The sequence below is a fragment of the Dermacentor variabilis genome, chromosome 1, assembly GCF_050947875.1.
Source record: "Dermacentor variabilis isolate Ectoservices chromosome 1, ASM5094787v1, whole genome shotgun sequence".
Lineage (NCBI taxonomy): Eukaryota > Metazoa > Arthropoda > Arachnida > Ixodida > Ixodidae > Dermacentor > Dermacentor variabilis.
The window spans coordinates 195,885,824-195,908,291 of NC_134568.1; the positions used below are offsets into that span (position 1 = coordinate 195,885,824).

Consider the following 22,468-nt stretch of genomic DNA (forward strand, 5'->3'; position numbering starts at 1 on the left):
TCTTTCTCAACAAACAAGTTATCATCCAAACGCTTTATTCTGAAGCCATCGCTGCTGTCAACAGCGCCACCACGTGCCTACCTTTCATAGATGACATTTTCCGAGATTATAAGGTAGAGTCAACGTTGGGTTTATTGCAATACTCAGTTTTAAATTTCAGCTTATCGTCGAACTGTGTTTTGTTTGTAAACTTTCATAACGTTATCGTAACGTTAGTTTTATATTCAGCGCTACTTTCGCGAGACTGTCAGCATTTTTCGCACCGCAGTGAGAATCGGCTGTGAAGCAGAGTGGGCAGAGAAGCGCACTGCAGTGTATTGTTGACTTAAGGTCACTGTTACGTGATACACGTTAGCGCAACAGAATAATGTGAAATGTTCACATAGATACAGACAACGTTGTGAACAAACATGAAGAAAACAAAACGAAACCGAAACAGTTCGTAAAAATACCGGAAGTTCGTCATTGAACGTTAGCTGTCGTGACTTCGACACACTTCCTCTTTCCGCCAAGACTCGCCGGAGCCGCAAGCAGCAGACTAAAGCTAGCTACAGCTAGTCACGATTCATCCAAAAACGGCACTATTTCTTGAATTTGGAGCATCTAAAAGGCACCTTCGCACTTCAACGCTTTTGTAACGGTTATTGAACGTCAACTATTGGAAAGAAACGCTTGAAATGAAAATCTGGACGTCAGAACATACATTCAAGTAAGTGCGCGCCGTCTTCGACCTTGGGAATCTGATGCAAGTTGTTTTGCCTGACAGGTGCAGTGCTCGTTGTTCACTGTACTCTTTGCTAGTTGTGAGTAACGCCGTGAACGTAAAGCAACGTTTGTAGTAATAAAACAAATGTTTACGGCTTCTGACATGTAGTTGTCGGCACCAACCTAGCTCAAACTTGTACTGTCGTTCGATGGACTTACGGTACACTGTGTGACAGTGTGAAGACGAGTCGTTATGTAGTTCAGGTGACATTAAGTGTTGGAAAGTTTTGGGAAATACGTATTTTATTATAAAGCTAACTCGGCATCCCCGTTGTGTGGCGAAGTCACGACGAGCATGCATGGCATGTAGGCCGTTGCGCTCCCCGGTCAAACAACTTCAGGGTAGCTTTGCCCAAGGGCGCTTTGTACGACGCCGTGCATTTCGTCATGCAGCAACTCAGATTTGTTATCTCAGTATTCTTTCAATATCCGACTTGTCGGAGAGCCCCTCCGTAAAGTGCGGCGGGCATTTCCGCCATAGCGTGACGTCACGGTCTTGTTGATAACACTGGAAATGTTCCGCTCGCTTGGTAGCGCGTCTTTGGTTATAACTCAAAATATAGTTAGCGTCGTGCGCATTGTGTACCATCACCAATTGTTTGAGCAACTTGAAACAGCTGTTTCCTTCGATAAAGTATGATTTTCCTTGCCTGATCCATTATCGAGAGACTTGTTCATTACTTTTGCAAAGTTACACCCGGCCCAGGAATCTTTTCACGAATGAAACGCAAATTGTAAACGAGAGTGTGGTTGATAAACAACAAAATGGTTTTTGTTTATTTTTCTTGGGGGGGGGGAAGCGGCAAGCCATCTCTCTCTCTCTCTCTGACTATATATATATATATATATATATATATATATATATACACACACACACACACACACACACACACACAAAGAGAGTGAGAGTTTGAAGATTGGAAAGTGATCTTTGCAGTATGTGCAGCCTGGGATCGCTCTCACTGCTTTTCTGTTGGCACAGACACCACGCCAACAACAGAAGCTGCACTACTGTAAACCTATATATAGTTCCCCTTTGATTTCTGCAGTACATGCTTCTTTTTCATATGCTTTACCACAAAACCTGACACGGCTGGCTCTGCCAAGGGGTCGGAGTGAGTTGGCGCACAATGCAGGTGTGAGTGGGGCTAGGTAGATGCTGCATTAGCGGCCACAGGCTAATAAAAAATGACATATTCTTTTATTTATTGAGTTAATGGCATGTTGATTTATTGTGAAATATTCATTGGAGGTCCTACAGAAGTTCATGTTCATGACTGACCGAAGCGTACGGAAGCAAGCTACGCGGTGCGTGCTGTAAAGATCGCCTCCCATGCGGATTATTTGATTTCCATTGCAATAACAAAGACTGAAAATGCATCGGTGAAAATTATCTTTGTCATCTATAGATCTGGTTTCCACTTGAACGGGATGAACGATTAGTCTAGTGTTGCCAATATTTTCTGAAGTGTATCGCTGAAGTGAGACAAAAAATTTGGAGAATGCTTACGCTTTGTCTTTAAGATTGGAAAGTGATAGCATTCAAAGATCCCTGACTGCTTCTCACGCTTCCTGGCAACTCCAGCTTATGTAACCGTAACGTTTACCAGGAAATTCTGGCAGCAAACGCTATGCATGAAGGCGAGCTTTCTGGCAGAAACGTGGCCTTTCGCATGGGCCGATTTTCTGTTATTGTTTCACACTTTGAACATTTCAGTCTGAGAAGATTTAACAGTAAAAGCCATGCGCTGTCGTTGTTTTGTTTTATGACATCTGTTTGTGGGTTGTCATTCTAAAAATTCCGAGGAATAGCTTTGTAAAAAATGTAAGACAAGGTATGAGCAACTTTAGTGATATAAGAACTTTAGTGCCGTATAGAATATATACGGCAATTTTTGCTCATGGGACGCCAAGGCCGGCTGTGACGCTGACGTTGGATTTTCTGTGACACGAGGCCCTTAATGGTGCTGCGTTTACGCAAGCACAGTAGTTTTCCTAGCATGAAAATGCACTTAATTTGCACATTATCCCTAAGTTTTTTGTTCTTCTCGACGTTCGTGACAGCAGAACTAGGTTCTGCGGAACATGCTTGGCCACGTGTTTTTAACACGGCGATCACAATTATCCGAGCTTTTACAGGTTAAATACCACACTTTCGCCCTTGATCTACCTGAAAGCTGCCATGAAGTACTGATTGGTCCAAAAGCCGTGACAGTATGGAACCGATTTGTTCAGACAAGCGTGAACGAGCTCAGTCGTTCCAATATTTACGACTTTTTTTACGCAGTCGATATGTCTTATTCACCTACTGTGCTCTAAATCTGAACACAGTTTATTCCACTTGGTTTTGGTAAATTAGCTCTCTGGCACAATCGAATGGATTTAGTGGCACCCCTGATCCTGTAGCATGTAAACACATTTAGATTGGTTTTATAAATAATAAAGAAACTTCATTTTTGTCAGCACTATGATAGCTGTGACCACTGTGCTCTGAAGCACAATCACAATGTAGAGGCTACTAATGTGAAGGCAACCGTTCGTTCATCATGGTCACAGAGCCTATGCGTCATTCAAAGAGTTTTGGCTGCTAACATGTACCTTTTGAATATTCAACTGTGTTCTAGAATGCCATTTTTTCAAGCAAACTTTCTGACTTATGAGTCGTTAAAATATTGCCAATAGTTCGTTCAAGTCACTAAAAAGTTGGTGATTGCTAAATAGAAAACTTTGCATAAGCAGACAAAAGAGTGACTAAACCTAGTGAGAAAATCATGTAAATGGCAACACTGATTCATTACTGATAATTTCTAGAAAGCAAATCCGATTTTGTGTTGTCAAAGATGGTTAGGTTAGACAGCCCCATCAAATGCGGGATGATGCAAGGGATGGCAGATTAAACTTGTTTTGGACAGCCCAGTGACAGCTTTCTTAGCAATGCAGGCTTGCAAGGCAGGTCTCGCATCACAATGTACGGTAACTCTTAACTGCATAGTGCAACCGGCCGAGCGCCACCTGATACAGCACGTGGCGGCGGTGCCCGAAACGCAGTTCTAGCTGCTCAAACAGGGGATACGTAATAAAATCTTGCCTATGTAGCCGCAATTCTGAGAGACAACTTGGCATCAGCTGTTGTTTTGTTGCATTTGTCAGTGTGCAGCTGACAGTACCTGCTTTCAGAAGTGTGTGTGTGTGTGTGTGTGTGTGTAAAGGGGAGGGGGGTGCAAATGGCCTACTTTTCGCTTTCACTCCTAACTGTTGGAGGGAGGGGCATGTGTTCCCCTGAACCAGTAGATACGCCTATGACAAGCATGGTGTCACGGACGGACAGGCAAATATAAACACATCTCACTCGATGACCATGGGCACTCGCTGTGACAACACTGGCGTGATGAAGACCACCGCAGCGAGAAGCGAACGCTTTGTGCTATATCAGTTTCACCTCGAGAACACCTTTCCCGACCAAATAAATGAAAGCAGTCTTGAAAGTACTGTGAACCTCAATAGTACTATTGAGGTTCACTTGCACTATTGACAGACCAAGTAGCCCAGATCGCCGCCCAGATCAAGACTAGAAAGACTACTGCTGACTTGCAGAGGTGGAAAATTTGCCAGCTGTTACAGAGTACCTGTGTGCTATATGAATACCATTGATGAGTGCTCTGAAGAACCGATGTGGCCAAGGCTCTGCGTGCAGCTGGTGGAGAGGCCAGACCCCCATTATCAGGGCTTCATGCGGCTTCTGTAGACTTGAGCAATAGTCGGGGCTCCAGGCACCATATTACCAGCTCACAAAAGTGGAAGGGGGGGGGGCAAATGACCTACTCCCCCCCCCCAGTTCTGAGAGGGGGGGGGAACTTGCCTATGTTCACTGTAGTATTAAACAGTTGTGCTTACCATTTTTAAAGCCCTGTTTTAATGGCTTCCTGTGTTATCTTGTGCACTGTCAAGCAAAAGCTAGGCAATTGATAAAGCTGCAACATGTGTCACTGCTTCAGTGCTACTACTGTTGTTCTTTTGTTTTCATGTGGGCATTATCTTGATATTCTCAAAGTGTAGGAAAAGTCTGTAATTAACCCACTGTTACATTAGTGAGGGTACAATTTTCTGTGCAGCTTTCATAAGAGGAATTTGACGCCTTTCTATGTATTGTCAGTGACTGCTTTATGGGAATGTTTGGGAAAGGCCTTGTTGTTCTGGCGCTTATTTTTTTTTTCTGCCACTTTACACAGCCATCCATGGGAGACTGTTGCCCAGGCTGCATGGCGGAAATATCCCAATCCAATGAACCCTGCTGTGGTTGGCATTGATGTGGTAGACAGGCAGGTGCACAATGGTGTCCTCAAGAGTCACCGCCTTATCAGCACAGCGTGGGGATTTCCTACATGGGCACAGAGGGTAAGCTGCTTTGTTGTGTGTGTGTGCATTTGCTTTAGGTGTTTGTTGGTGTGCGAGTATGAGGACTGTGACAAGATAGCACTGCTTGTGCATTCATGTGCTCTGTCACCGAGCTCAACTGAAACTATAATAAGCATTCATTTTGCCCCCTCGATTTAGGCCACTATACAATTATCTTCTTTAGCCCTGTAAGGGGCTTTGGTTGCAGTTGTGTACATTGCCCGTTTGGTCCTTTTAGCACAACTAAGAACCACACTTGTAAGGTAGGCAGTGTTTGGCATTTTCCTCAACTTTTGCATTGTACTACCTGTTTCAGTTTCATTGCTGTGCCTTTCATATGGTAAAATTAATGCAGTGAAAACAAGTTGTAATGGTGCAGAGAAAAGCTTGGAGCTTGAGCTGTTTTTGTTATATTTACAATCCCTGACTGTTTATTCGGACCTCACGGGGACTGAGGAAATGTCCGAATAAACAGGTGTCCGAAAAAGCAGATTAAGAAAAAAAAAATCCTGTATTTCCACGCACTTATTCGGGCTCGGCAGTAGGCTTGAAGAAATCGTGAATGCGCCGTTGTACGCTGTTCTGTTTACGCGCAGTCAGATAAGCCTGAATCTCGGAGAGGGTCGTACGGTCACTATAGGCGGCTGAAAGTACAGTCACTGCTTGTGCACGCTCCGCATGCGACGGCAGTGTAGCACATGGTGCGTCATCATCCGACTCGGAGTCATCGTCCGACGGTGCAGCAGAAATCTGACGAATGATCTCGCCGTCATAGAATTCTGCGCATGTCAGTACAGCAGCGTGGGCACCTGTGAAACTGTCAAATGAGACGGTGTCCAGAACCACTGCACAGGTCTCGGCAGAACACTTTCGCCGTCAGTAGGGTGCGCATCGGAAGGCGACGAATCCTAGGCTCCCAGCACCCGCTTGCCGGCATTCCCCAGTGCAGTCTGTTCGGGCACTGTTGGTGCATTAGACACTTGACGCTATGTTTCCGTATGCCACGTTGCATCACTGCAACCTCGACACAGCACACAAAGCAAACATCACCACGCTGTCACGCCGATACTAGCCGCACAAACAAAAAACGTGGCCTACTCGCAGCGTCATGCACGAAGAAACAAACAAATCAGCTGCTGGATCGTCTTGACATGGCTTACTAAGCCGAGACCGGAACTGCTGTAGCCACGAACCAGGCAGAAATGATGATGATGAGCAAGGATTTGCAGTAGCGCCACTTCGTGGGGCAGAAAGGAGGCTCTTTTCAAAACAAAAATGGCATTCAGCAAGTCGAACCATGCACTGGTCAGAGTCTGTGCATGGTGCTTTTGATAGAGTTGGCTCAAGGAGTGTCCGAAAAATCAGACGAGAGGTTGCAAGGTGTCCGAACTTTCGGCAGTTGTTATACATTATCGTCTATGGGGAGAATGGCGGTGCAGCGAAGCAGACCGAATAGTCGAGCATGTCTGAATTTTTGGAGTCCGAAAAATCAGTCAGCGACTGTATAGACATAGAGTGGAGGGGGAGCACAACGAAAGTCTCATTTTAGCTGCCACGGGTAGCCCAGTGGCTATGACATTACCCTTGACATGGAGCTGCAGTTCAGCTGCCCTACCAGTGTCGTGTGGCTCACATGATTGCGCAATACGCAGAAATCCCTCTAGCGTATGCCAGAACTGCACCAGGGTATCCTGAGCATCGCACAGAAAAAAAGAAGCAACTGAGCGTGCTATTGTGTTTCAATGAAATATTTAAGTTTGTGTTCGGGCATCATACTTCTTTGATAAGCGGTAGGTAGAAATTTTGTGAAATAGCCTCACACCTTGATGTGTTTGAATATCCGCAGTTTTTGTCCATTTAAGTGTCTGCTAGCGTAACAGGACCCAAATTTAGGGAATTATGGTAGTGGAAATTATCAAGATTTTAATGTCTCTGGTGAAAGCTTGAAAGCTAAACACAGCTAGACGTTTTCTGCATCTTCCGAAGTCTATGTCAGATGTAAGGCAATATTTAAACACTGAAGGTATATTGCTTTGGTACATTAAATCCCACAGTCGAATTGTGTGTGTGTGCGTGTGTGTAAGCCAGTGGTGATCTCTGCTGGTAGTGGTTACATTAGGGAGAGTGAGATGCGTATGCGCAGCAGCACACTTCTTGCAGTCACTATACTATCTTTTCAGCCGTTCACTGACATTTTGTTCAATAATACTGAAAAAAAAAAGTCGCTCTCATTGCTGCATTAAATAGTACTTGAGAATATTTAGGAATAATGTAGTTTCAACTAATAGGTGTACTGAACTTGTGCAACCTAATTATAAGCAACTTATGGTATGTGTGCAGATTCTGGGCGCTGACCGAACCTGCTATGCTAGCGAACACTCTGTGGTGGATCCTGCACAGCGTACCATGACTATGCTGTCAAGAAATGTGAGTGCAGTATAATTGCTCTTTCTGTGTGAACATATGTAAATTATTGTCATTGGGTTAAGGTAAGTACCAGAGCAGGCATTGATGCTTATTAGTAGAGTTGGTTGTAGCCTGTCCTGCAAGGATGATAGTAAAAAACAAAATTACAATTGGGAACCTTTAAAGGAGCAATATTTTTTGCAATGTAAGAAAAAAAGGTATTGATTTTTTTTTTCTATGTATATAATGCATGGCAGTACAAATATTTGTAGATGTCTAGCTTATCTGTTCATGTCTATGATTGGATTTGCACTGATTCTAGCACTGCCTGCATTGATATATATTTTCCTGTGGTGACCAATGGATACAAAGTTCCGAATTTAGAAATTGCCTACCTTAACACGAGGTGCCTATAGTATGTCAGAGGCCTTTTTAGCTGGCTATCATTTGTTTCTGTTTATCTTTAGGCTTATATTGTGGCCTTGCCTGTATTCTGGTTACAGGCTAGAATACTTCCTACTGAGCAACTTGGAACATTTTCCTTTGATAAAGATTCACTTTCCTTACCTGATCCATTATCAAGAGATTTATTTGTTTACTTCTGCAAAGTTGGGCAAAGATGAGACACTGTCTTTGTTTTTTAATGTGACAGCATTTAATTGCTTGAAACCGGGTAAGCCTTGTTCATCTGTCCATTCTTTTACATTGAGGACCATTGTTATCATTGACATACTTTTTGCGCTGGGCCACCTTGTCATACCCAGTTTCACCATTGTCACAGAGCGAAGAAAAAAGAACTTTGCTCCCAAATGCCACCACTGGGATTCGAGCTCATGCCACTGCAGCATTGTGTATTTGGGAGTAGGACGTGCTAACTGCTGAGCTATTCAGAAACAACAGCACTGGGCATTTACTGCAAGGTCTTGTGTTCCACACAGGCTTTCAGAGCAGGGACGTCTGTGCATGTACTGAACAAGGATGATGATAGGTGCATCACATAGAAATTTTTCTTGATAAGATGGCAGTTCGTTGGCATACAATTCTTCATTGTCATGCTTGTGAAGACACCATTGACAGTGCAAAAGAGGTGACATAATGATGGTGATAAGCCTTAAACATGGCACACACTCGGAGGATGTGCCCAGGATCGGGCAGTTGGTGAAAAACAACAAAGAAAGCATTGATGACATCACTACTAACAATGTCACAATGATTACACTATACAGCATATTTCTTTTAGCTGTGCCAAACTTTTTAAAGATGGCCTATGGCAGATAGCACACTTCTAACCCTTGATCTAGATTACTCGATGAGGCGGCCACTACTTCTACGAGAAATGGAAATGTTCTGACGGGGGGGGGGGGGGGGGGGGGGGGGGGTGTTGCAGAAGTCGCGGGGCGCGGTAGCGCTGAACTTAGCGTCACAAGTTGGCGGCTGGACGTAATTATATTTATTCAATCGTGTTTTTTGCTAATTGTAACAATGTGTTATTATCATTAATTGTAACATGCCACTAGATGGGCTGTCTGCTATCAGGGACAGCCAATTCTTTATGCGAACACCCCCTGGCATGCTTTGGCCTCCGTGGCCTCAACCTATGGGCTGCCCTGCTTCCAGCTTTGATCCCCCCGCTACCCCTTGGGTGCCCTGGAGATCCTGCACCGCCTGCTTTATTATAACCACAGGGGCTCTCCTGAGGCCTCCGTTTGCCAGTTATATGTGCCCTCCTGGAGCAGTGCTTGTAAAAAATGCAATCTGTCATCGCGACGAAAAAAGGGACCCGCAACTTATGCAACACCAGCCAGAACCTTGCCCCTTCAGACACAGCGATCACCAAATGGGGCGTCCGTGCCCACTGCCTCACCGCGCGGGCACCCGGTGGCTGAGCGTAAACAAACTCGGCCGCACTCTGCAATGCAGGTATGTCTAGGGGACAAGTGCCTACAATGCGCGCTAAGGCACCTCCTCTGTAGTGCCTGGGCAGAGTCATATATTCAAGGAGCAAAAGCCCCAGATTATCACTCTCGCGCCCGCTCTTTCTCGCGCCTGCGCACAAATGACTGGCGATGCCTCAAATGAATGTCTTGTCAGGAGACCCTATCAGCCACGCAAGCGGAGTGCACACGAAAGTGTGGCTGGCTTCGCTCAATTCGTACTGCCAAGAAGATATTGTCGACGTACGTGGCATGAAACCGTATCATTTGTTGCTGCCTCCCAAATTAATCAGTGAATTGTTCTCTCATTGAAATTTGCTTTTTTCGATTTCCTGATAATTTGGAAAATTCTGTGGCCCCTTTCCATGTAAGGAAAATTGATTCGCTATGGTACTTATTTGCATAAAAGGTTGAGTTTCGGCTGAATGAAATTTCTATATAACGAAGCAAATTGCCGATTTTACTGACTTCCTTATATCGAGGTTTAACTTATTATGCATTTGTGCCTTGTGACTCTCTTCACACTGCTTTTCGCATGGGCGCAGCTTGAACTGCACTTGGCGTCGCCTAAGTGCTCCTGTTGATCCTAACTGGATCACAGTGCTCCTGCTCCTGTTCGCCCATTGGAACATGATTGCTCTTGAGAGAGCAATTTTGGGACGTTTTTGAATCCTCCCGTTTGCCCAGTAGAATGCGCCACTAGTGAGGGCACTGTTTCAAGAAAACTGGGAAGTCTTGCTATCACAACATTGAAAACTGTAGGCAACAAGATTGTACCCTGGGTCACATGTTCGCTTAGGGCACTGGTCCCATGTGGCTCTGTTCGTAATGTTCCCAAGGAAGCTTTGGATTGTGTTGAGAATGTGGACACATGCTCCTGCCAACCTGATGCTTTAACTGATTGCTTCATGTGGAACTGAGAAAAGCTTTCTATATGTCCACTGCCGTCACACCATGAGATGCGGGCTGAGAACTTCGTGGTGCAACTGAAGTATGTCGTGTGTGCAATGATTACAGCGAGAACAAACTGGATGGGTGTGAAAAATTGTCGTGCTCTAGGTACTGCAATATTTTTCCAGTGCCGTTCTTCCCATCAATTAGCAAAGATTGCGTGTGAGAGAAATTGGGCAAAGCTTCCCTGCTTGGTCTGGTTTCCTAGTTCGTGTATAGGGACGACTACAGACTCAGTTTGAGGAAAGGTGAGTGACTGCCCTCCCATTATTCATTGATGAGATGGAGCATTATCTGGAGGTGGTTTTAACAATGTTCTCCAGTTAGAAATTGAGGTTTGGTCAACTATAGGAACACCATTTATTCTTGGCCCATGCAATTGCCAAGAATGCAATTTAGGCTTCTTAGAATAGTTTCTGCTTGTTTCCTTCTGTGGTGCCTGAGATGTGGAGGGCTTTGGTGGTGCTTGGGAGGGGATCAGATGTGCTGATCACCTCTTCAACCGTGTGTGTCTTCTTAGGCTGACGCATGCAGTTGTGGGGAAAACACAGCATTCATTGCCTCTACTGCACCTGTAATCATTGCACGGAGGCACAGGAATCTACTGGCTCCTCCCTCAGCCTCCATTCTTTGCAACAATGGACATCTTGTAGCTTTTATTTGAGTTTTTCATAGTCTGAGGTGCTAGTGAGTTGCATGAGCTTCTAGGAGCTGCCTCTTGTTTGTTTACAATGTCCCCTTCATTACCCTGAACCTTGATGGTTGCTGTAGCTGTTTCCTTTGTTGCTAGTACTGATCAGAAGTTGGGCTGAGGATGCTTATCGCTCTGAAGGCAGTCATGTCTGGCAGCGTTGCTCTGGTCAGTGACCTGGTGACAACATAGGTCACCATGCTCCCACCTCCCTCGATGCTGTGTTCATGTTTCTTGGAACTGCAAACTTGGCCTGTAGATTCTCAGTTGTACCTGTGTGAGGTGGGCATTTGAGGTCCGTTGCAATGTGCACGCCATCAGTTATTACACCACTGCGTGGCTTCCACAGTGCACAGGTCTGGTTTTTTCATGTTGGTCAGAACCACACTTTTCACAGCAGAGATGGTGCTTATTGGAGCATATGTTATCGCTTGTTTGTGTGTGATACATGGGCACAGAGGAGCTGCCTTATGCGTATGAACAGAAATGTGACACATCTCAAAGTGCATAGTTGGCAGGAGATTGGGGTCTTGAAATGTCACTGCCACAGTTATACGGGTTGAGTTAATGTGATTTGCATGCCAAGAATGGTATGACAAGGTCTTGAGAGAATCTAAGTTCACAACTTTACAGAAGTTTGCCTCGCCCAAGGTTGTCACCAATATCATATTTGATCTAAGGTGAACACAGTACTCCAGTGGACGAATTCGCAGAGCTTTTTGTGATTTACTGGCCACCTTGGCTAATAACATGTCCAATATGGTAATTGGCTGGCTTCTGTCCTTATGCATGGCTCTCTGTGAGAATATTTTTTGTAAACATTTCTTCTAAACGGTGCCACAGAAAGACATGAACACGGAATAACACTAAGAATACAAGTGCAATTCCGTGTAGTGTGTTTCTGTTTCACCATTTCGAGGAAATGAATCCTTACCAACTCGCCCACCTGTCGATTATATATATATTTTTTTGTGGATATGGACCCAGTAGTTCAAGCGACTAGTTTCTGCTTATAGTACCAGTTTGAATAGCACCCTTGAGGTCCAATTTCGAAATGCAATTTCTTGAATTTGAGTATGATTGGAAACTTCATTTGTATTGGTGCTCTCTAGGCATGTAGCCGTGACACGCATTGCTGTTTCCTACTGGTAACCCTGGTTCGTCTATCTGTGTCTTCCACCTCCTTGGCAATGTCATCGTCGTCAATGTTGTCAAAGGTCTGATCTGATGTCTCCTGTTAATTTACTTTGAAGCTTACTTGATGACATCAACATGGCTGTCCCCATTGTCTGCTTCAAGCCTAGCTTTCACAGGTCATGTGAATGACAGTTGCAAGGACATATCTTCATTAGTAGTGGTCTTTGTTGCTGCAAGTCCAGGTTGACCTTCAGCTGGGGTAGAGTTGTCCAATGGTTTGGGAGCATTTCTGATGTTTATTTTAGCTGATGTCGGGGAGTTGTCAAAATGACTGGTACATTGAAACACTTTTCATTAGTGAAAAGTGATACCTGCAGGTGGGATATTGTGGCCTCTATCACATGGTGCTCCTCTTGGATGCACCTAGACCGCCATGCAAGTCTGACAGGGTGTCTACCAACCGGGAATTCTCAGGGATTTTGAGTAGTCTGGAAAAACTCAGGGAAAACTCGGGGAATTTGTGCTTCTATCAGGGAAAATTAGCTGTAATTTTACTGAAAGGGTCGAAAGTCGAGGTAATGCAGGCTCGAGTAACAGACAGGAATCGTAATGAATAGTTTTTTACACCCTGTCGTCGGCTGGAGGAGTGTACAGTCAATGGCCGACTTTCCGGATTCCCGATAATTTGGACGACTTCGTGGCACCACCACATACCCCATAGAGTGAATGTGCTAGAACGTCTGAAATTTCAAACGTAAGAACTCTTCGCCATCCGATTTTCCGGAAGCTTTGCCCTGATCGCAGGTCCGAAACGGCATTAATCAAAGCCACCATCGCTGCCATTTCGATTACCTTGCCGCCTCGAACCGGCGCTCTCTCACGCAGATCCGCTGGCACCCGTAGCCACCACGGCGGCAACACTAGGCCTAGCTGCTTCGACGTTCGCTATGAAGCTTCTTGCCGTTGGATGCCGTGCTTTTTATTGAAAGAATTCGTTGCTGTCAGCAATGGCACGGACTCCGCCTTTGTGGTCCTCGCGATTGGCTTAGAAGCTTGGAAAGCACGGTGCGTTGCATAATTCCGGTTCCCAAAAGTCAGCTTCGCCTCCGTATGCAAATGTTACTTGGTGAAGCATAAGCAAAAGTATTGCAGTTAAGCATAAGCGTGGGAAAGGGCTATTGCCATGGGACACAGTATGTATTCCCTAATTATACACACGTGCACCAGGTATTTACTGTCACAGTACGAGCACCGATATGCCTAATACGTGTACCGGCAGGCCTTCAGAGCGTTTTCGAATGTGCCTGTGGCGGTTTGAGCCCTAAAGGGCAGTAAATGACAGGTAATTATTTTTTGAACTGGCCGATTTTTCGGACGTTTTCACGGCTCCTAGGGAGTTAAAAAAAATCGGATGTGGACTGTGCAACTGACCAAGAAGATGTTTCAAGTGGTCTGTGGGGCGAAAGAGTGGCGGAAGGAGGACAAGAACAGAAAGGACCTACGCATTGAGAAATTAACGGGAAAGGAAGCATGCTGCCGCCGTTTTGAAGGAGCTTGAGCTCAAAAAACAAAGCGTTGGCTGATGCCAAAATGCAGGTGTCCCTCATCCAAACCAAAATACTCTTTAAAACAGTGAAACACAACACTGAGGCATCGTGCACGGGCTGAGAGTATGTCAGGACAGTTGAGGTTGACTTATGAGCTGTTGAGAAAGAATCTCAATTGTGACAACGTTCGGGCCTCATACCACTGAGCTTGCTATCAGTTGATAGAAATAACTCATATTCAAAAATATTTGCTTTTGTATGCATCTCCTTTTTATTCGTACTTGAGAATGTCCGACTCGATTTGCAGTTTTTTTTAAAGACATTTTATTTGCTGTGCATTTTACTGACCCCTCCCTTCTATTCTCTTTTTGAATAACATAAACTCTACTCCTTAGTCTTCAAATTGGACTAAGTCACTTTTTTAAATTTTTTCGTATGCTTTCTAGAGGTTGACAGCTTCTGGCGATATGATTTCAGCCTGTCTTGACATAAAACATAGTTCTGCATCACTCAGGGAATTTTGCAAAGGCACTCTGGGAAAACCTGGAAAACTCAGGGAATTTGGAAATGTCAACTTGGTAGACACCCTGGTCTGAGGATCCCAGCCCACAGGGGGACGATCAGCTCTGCCACATGTGTTTCGTGTGCCTGCAGCTAATGCTCATTCACTGGGAGCAAGACAGCAGCGCCACGTGGAGAAGGCCCAGAGTACAAAGAAAGCGTTTATAAGACTACTACCTTGATGTTGACTAACAGCTACACCCTATCCTCATGGTGCACCTGAGCCAAATCTCCCACAATGCAAGGGTGACACAACAGTATATTAGAAAATGCTGTAACATGCTGCTACACAGGAGGATGACTCCCAATAACCATGTTACCAGGCCACTGTTCCTTCAGCTCGATACAGCCTCTGAGGGTGACCCTGTACAGTATGGCCATGCACGTGAAGTCGCTTCTCTGTGGTGGTGTCTCTAGAATAGGAGCAATGAATAGGTGTGCACGTCTCTGGTTAAATAACTTCAGTAAGGCAGGCCAATGAAAAGAGGTGACAGGGAGAATTGGAATTCATTACACACCGTTTCGCCGTCTGAGAGCTGTTTGTGACTCTGCTCCTGCGGTCGAGCCAGGAGGGAGGGGCCGGGCATTCCTGCCCAAAAAGACCAGTCATTTAGCCCGTGGTTTGCTTGGGGGCGGACAGCAGCAAGTGATTTACAGTCTCGCTGCTGTATGGTGCCCTCAGAGGACAGAGACGGAAAGCATTGGCCTGTACGCACAAAGTTCGTAAGTGACCTCACCACGGTGCAGTCCCTATGCCCGAAATGTGCTGTACTGTGGTGGTGCAACAAAAATGCATGCACACAATCCTCACAATATGCAGCCACTGCTTGCTGACCGCAGAAGACAGAGTCAAATTCTGCTAATTCAACCTTGATGAGAACGACAAAATTGATTGAATTATCTGGCGGGTCGAAGTAAAGAGGCAGAAGCAATACCCAAAGACACTGTTGCCTCATTTGGCAGTATTTTCCAGATTTTTGCTGGCCCCTGAATCTAATGCATGCACAATTTTTGTGTTCAAAGTAGAAAACCAACATAGAAATGACAAAGCTCCTAAACAGAATAGAAATGTAGTGTGCATCTGATTCTGGCAATTGGGGAAGGATTAAACCTGAGACGTTCACCTTCACAGAATGGAAATTTATTTAACTCAATGTCAGTTATCCGTAATCTTAGATAGCATTTTAACACCTTTATGGACCACAATATGTCATCACCATGATCTCCATACATCCATTGCATGATTGATATTACATATTGCACCTTTGTCAAACACCTCTCCAACAAATGCAAACAGGATGGCAGCCTATGCCTAGAGTAACCACATTGTGAGAGCCCTGCAATGCAATTCTTGGGAATGCTGAAAAATCTGACACAAATTTGTTGCCACTACCCTAACATTTAAGCGGCATGTCATCGACATCATACGGGAGAACTTCGACTACCATCTTGAGGGGAAGTATCAATGATGCTGGCACTGATAGTACAGATGGTAGGCTGTTGCAAACACTGTTTCGTATCCAATTGCACTGTGCAGGCAATTTTCTAATAAACTTCCTTGTGAAAAAAAAGTTGTGTTAGGCACAGGTGGTAAATATGGTACTCAATCACTTTAAGCTGCTGCTTTTGCTCAAACATTTTTCCAGAGCAGGCCAAAAATGAGTGTTTTTAGGGAGAGATTGCCATGTCTTCGATGCATTCAGCGTCCTTTAGCACCACCAAGACAGTTATTACATTCATTAGAGTTACAATTTGTGTCATTCGCGTTTGTACCGACCTGTCAAGTTTTAATCTGGTGAGGACGAATTCCAGTATTGAAATTAAATTTTTGGCCATTAAATGTTCATTGGCACTCGCTGGGATCTTCAATCAGGGTTGAATTTGCTGGAGTCGAATTAACAAGTCTATTCTATTTGCCTTGCCATGAAAATTATGTCATAAGTTCATCCTGAAAACATTAATCAGCAGCCATATTGTGGTGATCTCATGCTGCCATTGTGAGATGGTGGGTTCAAGGAAACAGCCAGATGATACGTACATGGGCTTCCTTGTTTTGTTGTTGTATGCCTAGGAAAGGTTGTTAAAAATGCAATGAAACAAGTGTATTTAGATAAATTTTATGCAGTTTTTAATGCTCCTTTGTTTTATTTTTGCAGCTGACCTTCTGTAATGAGATTTCCATTGTGGAGAAACTTACCTACACAGAACACCCTCAGCATAAGGGCAAGTGAGTATTCATTGTGGCTTACCTGCCACTCTATAAAAGTAGGCAGTGCTTTTGTTCCTTGTAGCACCTTCTGTGGTGAAGCAGTTGGTTTGTATTTCTTTTTCCCAGGAGGGGGGAGGGAATATTGTTGTTAAAGGGGCCCTGCAGCCACTTTTCTTCAAAAAGGCAGAGCATACTGGAGTGTGATGCCTCACTTCCAGTTTCCAAATTGGAAACGGTTAAAATATAATGGAATTTCACTGATTAGAGAAGTGTTTACTATGATTTTTAATGCAACTGTCAGCCTCGTCCAGTAATCTACCTCAAGAAACTGCAGCTGTTTTCTGCAAGCAATTAAGATCATGTTCATGTATCTAAAAGGCACACCTGGTGTACTGTACATAAGCTCTAACTCCAAAAGAAAGAAAAGTGTGGTGCATATCAAGTTAACACGCATGTAAAATTAGCATCAGAAAACATTTCTACATGCAACAAATTCTTATAAACACTGGCATTTGAAATTTCTGTAGATTGAATTACCAGGCAGCAGTTGGCACTTCTCTGGTGTTTTTATCACTGCTAGCTACATCTGCATTATAGATGCTTGAATTGGGGTGCATGACATTTGGATGTGTGTGGAGCGTGGGGAAATTTTGTCAAAATGAGTCGTATTTGAAATATACTTGCTAAAGTATGTCCTTGTGTATTGAATGTAAAAGTAATAAATAAAAATTTTTAAAAAGTCAGTAATATCAAGAGGAATTGCCTCCAAAAGAAATCTCTAGAGTGTATATACATTGGCATTAGCTCAGGTCACTTACAATGTAGCCGCTTATAGTGCAGCCGCACGAGATGAATTACTGGTTACAATGTGATTGCCAGAAAATCCGGCAGACAAGTGAGGCAGCGAGTGCACTTCTCACAAGGTACGCCGGCTGAGGGTAGAGCGATGAAGGCGACGTGGAGGAGGAGGAGACGTGGAGCGAGTGAACAAGGAATGGAGGGGGCAACGAAAACGCGGCTGCAGCATGCTGGCTCAGCAGGTGCGCAGAAGTTGCCAGGGCGATGGAGAAGCCTTTTGCTGCAGTCGCTTGTCAGCGGCGCTCTTTGGATCTTCACTGTGTTTGCGGAAAGTAAACACATTTATTGACTGACTTTCTTTTGGATACAAAAGGGGTTGCAAAGATGTCTGAACTATCGGGCAGGCTAGAAAAATGAATTTTGCCAGTGAAGGCAATTAGTTGTGTTTTACAACTGCAGCACTGCAGAAAAGTTGGTCAATGCCGTGAGTGCGTTTTGCATTTGCCCATCGCGAAGTGCAGATATTGTGCATGTGGCCTTGACTCCTTGAGACTGTCAGTTTAAGCTGTGTAGTGCAAATTCACCAGTTTGGAATGTTGGTCCACGCGTGAGCTTTCGCCATTCCTACCAGTACGCACACATATAAACGTTTGCTATAAATAGCTTTCGCATGACATCACAGACGCAGTTTTTCACCCTGCCAGTACTCAAACAGGCCAGTCATGATGACGGCAGTCCACCATATCAGCTCCCAGTATACCATATTGCTTTTTGACAGGGACTGCTTTTCACTAGATTGTCACTGTTTTCAAATTGTAACTTGGTGCAGCACGCTGTTGCGACACCGGTTACTCGAACCTCAACTGGCGTTACTACTGGGTAGCGTGGCATTGTCGGCAGGCTGCAGGCATCTGGTAGACCATGGCGACCAGGCTGGGGCGAGTCGATTTCTAGTGCGAAACTTGCATTCTTTATTCCATGGTTGGTGAAGGGTATAATAGAAGAGAAGAATAATCAATAATACATTACGGGGCCTTAAATAGGCCCGCTATAAATCGTAGGCGGGATTTTGCTCACGTCAATGTCACGTGACATGTACTGAGTCAGATCGGTGATGGGCGGTTGCTCCCTCTCTCCTAGGCGACATTGCACATGCTTGCCTCCGCTGGCGGCAACCCGTGGGTCCTGTTTGATTCCCCTTGAGTCGCACAGTTCGCAGAAAGCGTCCCTCCCTCCCGCACACTGTAAGATTCGTCGGACGATCTCGCTGCTGCTACCATTTGTTAGAGTTGTCGGACGATCTAAGAGCTCGATCTCACCACTGCCATTCAGATGTAAGATTTGGCAGTCGTAGCAGTAGGAAGGAGCTTGACTCTTCGTCGGGACTTAGGAGAGCAGGATTTATTTACATGTTATTTACAGTTGAACATGAGATGCATCGACAGTCTAGCGTGACTCCCAAATGGAGCCCGCAAGACGAGCTACAGCAAACAGCTTACGAGCACACAGCTCACGAGTACATTTCGAGCACGACAACGAGCACACACTAGCAGCCGACAATCGCTGCTTATCAGCACTCCGCTCGACGTCATAGTTCGACGTCATTGAAGATGACCCACCCTTTTGGAGGAGGAGGGCTCACATACACGTGCCGCACACACACACAGGTGTAATGGTCTGGAGCCGATGTCAGAGGGGCTTCGTAGAACTCTGAGCCGTTCCGGGTAGCGGGCCCGGGTAGCACATTGTCTTGCGTCTTGGTCGGCACGTGGGAAGGAGCCTTTGTCGGCGTTCCCTTGGCAACTCCCCCACTCATAGCAGAACAGGGCGGCGTTGTCGTGTTGCGCACAAAGCCTGCTTCGTTGAACTCGGAGCCGTCCCGGGTGGCGTGCCCGGGTTGCACATTTTCTGGTGTCTCGAAAAGCGCATGGGGAGGTTCCGCCAATTACCTCCCCTCGAGAACTCCCCTGAGCTGAGCCCTCGCCACGTGGCTGCCGGTTATCCGCAGTTCTCTGAAGTGCGCCACCGTCCCGGCTGGATCGGAACACATGCAGCGGGCTGAATAGCTGCAGGCCGATCCTAACAGCTCTTCCATGGCCCAGAAAATCTCGCCTGGCCAGTGCTGGCAACCACTGGGCAGGAAGAGAATGGCTGGCGAGCAAGACGATGGCTTTGCTCTCTGCAACCCCTGCGCACTTGGAATGCCTTCAACCATCTCACAACAACTGACACAGAAGAGTTGACCCGGCAACACAATACCGCTCGGCATTCAAACGCCCAGAATCAGCTGTTAACCCACCAGGCTTCCTATCAAAATTTCAATGCAAGCCACTCAAGTGGGAATCCCAAATTTTGCCCGAAAATTTCGTGCTGCCAAAGCGAGCGTTCACGTTCCTCTTGAGTTCGACCGAACCCGATCGTCGCGCTGCACAGGAGTAAAGGTTTACGCAGAATCAAACTAAAGGCTCTTAACCACCAATACCTAAACATAACTTAAGCAGCCTAGCTTCACGAACAGTCTGTTCTTACCCTTTCACAGTGGCGTACTTATCTCATGTACCGTTGCCACTGAACCGTCTGGCCAACTCCACAGGTCTGTAATCACAATCGCGCTAGCTTTGTGGTCCCTATTCCGAACACGTGCTTGCGTTGCCTGCGAACGTTTCATCACGCTTACTCACATTTGTTCCTTTAGTCCCTACAGGACACGTTCCTTAAACGAACAACCAAACTTTCGTAACTTACGCAACACCGAGGAACCTTTAAACAAATGTCTTCTAATAACTAGCTCTACGCACGCGTACTAGAGAAGTCAGAATACGGCTGCCCTCAACACACACGAGCAACCCAGTCATAAACCTTCTGCTTCCTTCCGTCCGCACAGGACACGCGCTAAAGGAACTAAGAGCTCTTCTCAGTGCAAATCAGGCACTCACTGAAAACCTACGCGCTTAACCTTAGAAAATAAAAAAAAACAAAAAAGGTTAACTAATACACACGCGCGTTACGATAGGCCTCTCAACGATAACCTTGACACTCAGGTTACACACACACACAAAAAAAAAAAGCCTATCTACTCTTTCATTAGCACTCGCGAAACTAAATCTCAACTCTACATGGATCTTTCAAATCTCAGAGCTTCTCGAACAAAACACAAAGCTCATACCTTACATTTTGAAAGAAATTCTAGCCTCAAACCGCGAAATTTTCAAATGCTAAAAAAAAAAAAAACGTTCCACTTCTGCGGAAGCTCTCATGGCCTCCCGTTTCGAATGTTTACGTCTGACTCATACTTTTGAGTCGTACTCGAGGTGGTCGCAGTTCAAAAGCTATTCTGGCTACCCAGGAACAACAAAAGGGCTGACTCACTATCAGCTCCTCCAAGACGTTACAGTCTCCCGCCAATTTGTGTCCTGGCGCCACGCTTTCATCACCAACTTGACTGACCGCATCGCGACTCCCTACCATCTCGTTTCGTCTTGCCACCTGGTGCTCCTTCGCCCTACATGCTGCACTCCAAAAAGAACGACGGAACGACGAGGAACATAACTGCCTTGTGCCTTTTGTCCACGTCCGTGCAGAACATGCTTCTCTGTCTCTTTTTGACCTGTGGCTAAAACGTGCTTGATGCGCACATGTCAACGACGATCGCACCTTTCTTTTCTTCGCGCCCTGCCTTTTTGCGCCTGTCGCCGTCTTTGGCTTCACTACATTAGCCACCGCATTCTGATCTTTACGGCGCTTCTTTCTGCGCCGCTTTCTCTTGGAATGCCCTTTCATGCCGTCCTCTGGTGCTTCGTGCTGGTCGGTACACATCTCTTCGGCCCGGATCAGTCTCTTACCCGCAGAGTCCGAATGATTCTTAACTAAATCATCCCTCTCGTGGCTACATAGATTGGCGGAGAGCTGCACCAATCCCTGAACAATGCAGTTGTCTTCTCTTGAGCTACGGAGCTCGCAATCCTGCGAACTACCCTCAACTGCATCGCCCAGCTCGCACTGCACTTCGGCACGCAGACCTGACTTGACCTGGGTGCGCTCGCGTCTGTCAAGTCCGCAGTATTCTGTACCTCGCTAACGACCTCGCTACCATGAGATGTGATGCACACGTGCGGTAACTGTGCCAATTTGTTCGCAGCTGGCCTAGCTGTCTCTACAGTCCTCTGTTGGCACAGCACCTCGTCGCTCTCACTCCGGCCTTTAACGGCCTCTGTTGCCACTAAGGCATCGTTAGCTGCTAGCACTTCGAGTTCATCTATGAACGTGCTGCTACTCTCACAGGTAGTACTACTTTCCTCGACTTTTCAGCAACATCTGCTATCGACTTCCTTCCACTTTCGCTGCGTCCAGCCTACAGATTCCTCAAGCCGCTGTTGACTTAGTTCGATTGCCTGCTCTAAACCTTCAATCTCTTCGTTCAATGCATCAATGTACTGCCTCGTTACTTCAGTTCGGCCTTTTTCCTGTGAAATGCTTTTCAGTTTCTGCCTTGCTTCTTCCTGTTCTTGCCTAAATTTTTCCTGTTCTTGCCTAATTGCTTCCTGTTCCCGTTTTTTGCTTAGAATTCGGTTACCCATTTGTTCGATGAATTTCAAATCATTGTTACTTTCTAGAATGGTTTTACGAATCTCTGATTCCGTCAAGTCCTCCTCTACGTTTACCTCGATCTCTTCACACAACCACAACAGGTCAGCTCTTGTCAAACACATTAGGACCATGATCGCTACTTTAAAGGGATAGTGAATAAAAAATTTGTCGCCGAGATTTCTGTCTCCATTGATAGCTGTCGCACCGAGAGCGACCAAAACAACACTCTTTCTGAGGAGAAGTGAGCGAAAAGTACTTATTTTAGTGAATATTTCTCAAATCACAGCACCTACCGGCCTCCTCCGAAAGCTCTGGCAAAACCGGATATCACGTCACGCTTACCCACCTCGAGGCCCATTGCGAGCGATCGTCCACACTGAGCGCGCGAAGGGGCGTGTTGACGTTTGCAGCAACACGCTTTCTTTGTTCGACCGTCCTATTCGTACCGCTTCCTCGTGTGAGCTGTTCGAAAACCTCGTCTTTGATC

At 45.6% G+C, this 22,468-nt stretch overlaps 1 protein-coding gene across 1 annotated transcript in view; it reads left to right on the top strand.

Moving 5' to 3' along the window:
* Positions 1–497: 497 nt before the first annotated feature.
* Positions 498–22,468, top strand: part of LOC142590435 (PRELI domain containing protein 3B-like) — a 59,095-nt gene continuing 37,124 nt past the window's right edge. Inside the window, exons 1-4 of the mRNA XM_075702542.1 lie at positions 498–709; positions 4,995–5,160; positions 7,501–7,587; positions 16,544–16,614. Of these exons, the coding sequence (XP_075558657.1) occupies positions 678–709; positions 4,995–5,160; positions 7,501–7,587; positions 16,544–16,614 (356 nt within the window). The 5' untranslated portion in view covers positions 498–677. The remainder of the gene's footprint in view (positions 710–4,994; positions 5,161–7,500; positions 7,588–16,543; positions 16,615–22,468) is intronic.